General features: G+C 43.6%; 1 protein-coding gene across 1 annotated transcript in view; it reads left to right on the forward strand.

Annotated features, from left to right (window-relative positions):
* Positions 1 to 3,789, forward strand: part of LOC125308904 (acetyl-CoA carboxylase 1-like) — a 74,935-nt gene extending 71,146 nt beyond the window's left edge. The window contains 2 exon segments of the mRNA XM_048265550.1: positions 267 to 409; positions 2,771 to 3,789. Coding sequence (XP_048121507.1) covers positions 267 to 409; positions 2,771 to 2,900 — 273 coding nt within the window. The 3' untranslated portion in view covers positions 2,901 to 3,789.
* The last annotated feature ends 1,577 nt before the right edge of the window (positions 3,790 to 5,366 follow it).

Here is a 5,366-nt window from a genome sequence, read left to right on the forward strand (position 1 = left end):
TGGCGCTCAGGATCAGCATGGATGTACCTCTGACAGGCAAACAAATATTATGGAGAGTTCTTTAAAGCATGCCCAGTGTAAACAGTGTGTGTGTGTGTGTCTGAGTCTGTGTGTCTACTTGTATGTGTGTGTGTGTGTGTCCATGTGAAGCTATGTGCGTGCATGTGTATGTGCAGCAAGCAGAAAGATGGCTAGAATGATATATTTGTAAGTGTATCTTTGTGTCTTTGTGTGTGTATGTGTGTGTGTGTGTGTGTGTGTGTCAGGCCTACCTGTGGGACAGTAATAAGGATGTGGTGGAGTGGCTTGAGAAGCAGCAAGCAGCTGCGGAGGAGGAGGGCGGCAAATCGGTCATCGAGGAGAACATCAAGTACATCCGGCGGGACGGCCTCCTCAAGCAGCTACACAGGTCAGCAGCTTCTCTCTCACACACACACACACACACACACACACACACACACACACACACACACACATGCATAGCATTCAATTATCTACCAAGTCTCTCTTGATTTTGTTATGGTATTTTTCTCTGATCATTCTCCATCACTAGAGTCACGTTTACATATTGTATTAAAGACATCATCTATTTATCATCATATATTGCATATACTGTACATCACTTATAGACCGGTTTCCGGTCCCTAACAACCGTAGTTAAGAACGAACTCGGAGGACAAGCACTAGAACTAGTTTGTTTACACTGACAGCGCATAGAAAGCAAGCTGGCTGAACTTGATATAAGATGAAGAATAAAAACATACTGCCGAAATATTTCGGTGTAGCCGAGTCTGGATTGTTTTCATCTAGAGGTGTAGCAGATTTACCTATAAAAAAGCAACGGATTTTATGGAAGGTATAGGCTAAACATTTGGCCAGTCACTGTAAAGTAAGGTTAGGCTTAGGCTAATGTTAACGTTAGGGCTTCGACTGCACAAACAATTAGTTTAGATTTAGATTAAAGTGAGAACATTACCTACTCAAAGGCTACATGATGACAGGGGTGGGCAATCATTTCCCCCTGAGGTCAGAGGATAATTACTTTGATAAAGTAGCCTATGCCGTTGGCCACACATTGAACGATTGACTGAAATGCAATGCACAAAATGCATTGTGTTGGTTAACTGACAGGAAAGCAGCCTATACATGACGGCTTAGCTAAACTAGGCTATATATACCTTATAGGAGGCCTTTGCAATAACGTTACTTGCAAGCCTATGTCTACTTTCTTAAAACAAAAAACTCAAATGGAGTTTCAACTTTAACTTTAGGCTACCCTGCATCTTGTCATTTGCGTGAAATGTAGGCTAACGTTAGCCTCCGTTCTCATGGATCATATCGATAAGTCTCTGATTAAAATTAAATTCTGAGAAATATGATAAAACACTTTGTTAACGTCACTACCATATGTTATGTACATGATTTCAGTTTTTCCTCTTGAGCATGAAGATAACCGTGGCATAACTTCCTAGCTTCATAATGCAAATGTCTAGCACCTAGGCCTGCCTAGTTTATTGGCGTTTTAACATTTTTTAGCTTTGAACGGACACATCACAAAAACATGAGATGTCTCCTGTATCACACAGGGGAAATTCAGTCAAAAGTTAACAATTTTCAAGCACCTTGCGTCTTTCTTTCGATGTCTTTCTATACGGCTCTGGGTTTACTTGTCCTCCGAGTTCGTCCCTAACGAGGGTTGTTAGGGACCTGAAACCGGTCTATATTCAGTGGCCGTTTATACGAGAACGATTGCGAAGGAAGACGACAAAATATTTTGTCATCATAAGTGCCTTTCGTTTACACGGCGACCCCGCCATCGGGGCTTGAAGACGCAAAAATCTGAAGACTCCTTCCAGAGTGTAGAGTTTTGAAGACCCGGGTTGCGTCTCCGTCTAAACGGCTAAACCAAAGATCCTTGATTACCTCTCTGGCTAAACTGTCAAATTAGAATGTGGCGTGGCGTGCGGGGTTCTATCACACCACCACCCAGCGGTCTGGAATGCATATCCAATCGAATATCACATACTCTTGCGTCTTCTTATAAACAAAGATTTCCCCCTGAGAATGCTCGTCTAAACGCGAATAAAAAAATGAAGACAAGACGCCACTTCTGCGTCTTCTCTTTTCATCGTCACCGTATAAACGTAGCTTAAGATACTATGTAACATTGTCAATGTACTGTATCATCAATGCTTTAGGTATACTTTTAAATCGGACCTATATTCCCTAATGTTACCTTCTTATATTGACATTGGATGCCAACAAAAAGCATTTTGGTGCAGTACTTGCGCATATTGCGCATCCATGCAATTAGAACGAGAATGGTATTGCAGCAGAATTGTGATATGCCAGGGCCCCTAGTGATTCCTGCCCCTACTGAGGGAAGTTGGATTGTATTGAAATAGATGTGAGGTGACCCATCAAATGCAGATGTGCAATGAATTATATCTTCACATCTAGCACTGGTTTGTGCAGCCTGCTGTTCTTTATTCACCTCAGTCTCAAGCTCTCATACATAATATTTACATGCCAGAGATGGCAAACAATGCCTCCTCTCCTTGTAATGCTGGTTTTTGTTTATGGAACTTTTGTATTGCAAACTCTGTGTATTTCTCTGCTTTCACGCCTTTCACATTTTTTCATTTCATCACTTTCTGTGCCTGTTCCTCTCCTATTCAAATCTGTCTCACCCTCACTCCATCTTGTTCCTCACTCTGTGTGGTTTGTTGGTTGTTTGAGCTCTTCTCTCTGTCTGTTGTGTCTCGACTAGTCTGGTGGAAGGGAACCCTGAGGTGGCCGCGGACTCCATCGTGCACCTGGCCCAGCACATGTCCGCCTCCCAGAGGGCCGAGGTGCTGCGCATCCTCTCCACCGTCGACTCTGCCGCTGCCACCTCGTAGTGCCAGATGGCTCTGAGCGCCCTAGCCCACCCGGACCGGAGCGCATTGCACACCAGAATCAACTGGACCCCACTAAGACCACTTGACCACTGGCTCACCAATCCGCACGCTGGCCTCTGGCATGACCAACAATACCTGAGACTGCTGCTGACAAAGACAAGCACAAGCACAATCACTCACTAACAGAAAGCCATCTCAGGAAAGCCAAGGACTCTGAAAAAAAAAACTCCCAAGTGCAATTATTAATGCAGTACAAAAATGCCAAAGATCATTATTACTGGCAAAAGTATGGGTTTAGAAAAGATTGAAATGGAAAGAAATGTATTTTACTGTAATGTTTAAATGGAAGCACTTTGAAAAAAAATCCTTGACCAATGATGTTGCCTGAGCCACATGGAGGCACGTTACAACCTCCTCTGTCAGCTTTGGAAAGTTCTAGATGCATTTCTCGGAACTTTAAACGGAGAGGATAAAGAGGATCGCCTTTCATTTCGCTTCCCCCCCCCCCACCCCTCTCTCTGTTATTGACACTCAGTAGCAATCTGGACATCAGTAAGTGCAGTGTATTGATTGAGGTGTGTGTGTACGTGTGTGTGCATGTACGTGTATGTTTGTGTGGATTGGGAGATTAAAACGCCCTCAGAAGGAGCGCTTAATTGATGATCAAACGGGGCAGGTGTAAATAGCTGTTGTGTGTGTGTCTGGCTGTAGGAACAGGGGTGTGAGGTGTATGTGGAGGGAGGGGGGGTGGTTCAAAGCCCTGTGGAGGGGCTCGAGAGGCCCCCACATTCAGCACCGACTCCTTTCATACTGACCCCGGGGCCAGCCACACACACACACACACACACACACACACACTCACACACACACACACAAGCCGTGTCACACATGAAAGCACAAAGACACACAAGAACACACTTCTCTGCAAGGACAATAAGCTATGAAACCCAAAGCGCATAACACACACACACACACACACACACACACACACACATACTCACTCACTCTTTCTCTCAGGCGAAATGGGCAGAGTTAATTGCAGTTGTCAAACTTAATATTTGCACCCAGAACACTACTTACTGAAGGACCTCTCATTAGCAAGGTTCTGTATGACGGCAGTGTGCTCTAATGTTGTATCTCTGTCTAACTTTGTGTTGTTGTCCTATAAGCTATAATGTTTTGTCCTGCGACGTGTTTTTCGATAAAAGGAGTCTGAATTATGTCTTTGACCTGTATGGTCTTGTATTTAATTCTAATAAAAGAGTCTTGGATGTGAAATTGCAGAAGGCATTGTGCTGTGTGAATATTAAAACTGATCATACTCACTTTAATTCTTATCTCTGTGAAATTGACTTCATTTCCATCTGCGCCTATCCTTTTAACCCAGAAAATTATGCAGATGAAGTTCATTTCTCTAGAAAACCAAATGCGTTGAGACTGACCACAGAGCGAACTTTGAAACTTTTTAGAGGAGAATGAAGTATACATGCCAAACGTGCTCAACATCCTCCAGTGCACTAGCAACTATAGTAGTAGAAGGGACTTAAGGCTGGCCAGGCCAACCAACCCAGTTTGTTTTTTCTTCTTTTCTTTTTTCTTTTTCCATTTTCTTTTGTTGGCAGGAGGTGCCTCGGAGCGTGCCATCTAAACACGGCTTCCTTGTGGAATCCCTCTCCAACAACACTTTTCTCAGGTTATTTGATTCTGCTGTGACAAACACTTCTGTCTGCATGTAGTGGACTTGGACTTAGAGATGACTTTGTACACTTGACTCTCAGCCTTTCTATTGTCTGGTAGGTGTGTGCGTGTGTTTGTGTGTGTGTGAGCGCCATTTTAGATGATTGCAACAAACCATTTCAGTGTAAGGAGATGTTTACAGGTGCACGTGGCGTTTACATTTCTACTTCTATTCTCTCTTACACGTCTACTTAGTATTTATCATGGATTGAGTTGTCTTTCAAGCTGCTATCAGCACAATCATTTATACAAATATAGTACAATAGCGAATCGGCGTCTGTGCCTTAAGTTTGATATGTTTTGCCTGGTAACCTGACCCTAGCCAGATGAATGTCGTTCCGCTTAGCTCCGCCTAGCTTCACTCACATCCATCTGGGACCTCTTCCATTGAGAGTGATTTCTCCAACCAACTTTATGGTTTAGCCAATCAGGGCGCAGGGCGGAGTTTCATAGATGTGACATAAGCGTGAAGCGACTGTGAGTCTGTTATTAGCGTGCCACGGGTTGGCCGATGTGAGTGGTTGAAGTAGCACGTCAATAGATGACGGACAAGTGGCTTATTCAATCATATGCAAGCATTTTTTGATTAGGCCTAGCCTTCTGAAGCAACACTTCAATGGATCGGTTCCAGATGGATGAGTGGAGCTAGGCGGAGCGAAATTCATCTGGCTATTGCCAGGTTATTGCCTGGTGCCTGAACTCCAAAATTTGAGTATTACAGTAGAAAAA

Source organism: Alosa alosa, chromosome 15, assembly GCF_017589495.1.
Source record: "Alosa alosa isolate M-15738 ecotype Scorff River chromosome 15, AALO_Geno_1.1, whole genome shotgun sequence".
Taxonomy (NCBI): domain Eukaryota; kingdom Metazoa; phylum Chordata; class Actinopteri; order Clupeiformes; family Clupeidae; genus Alosa; species Alosa alosa.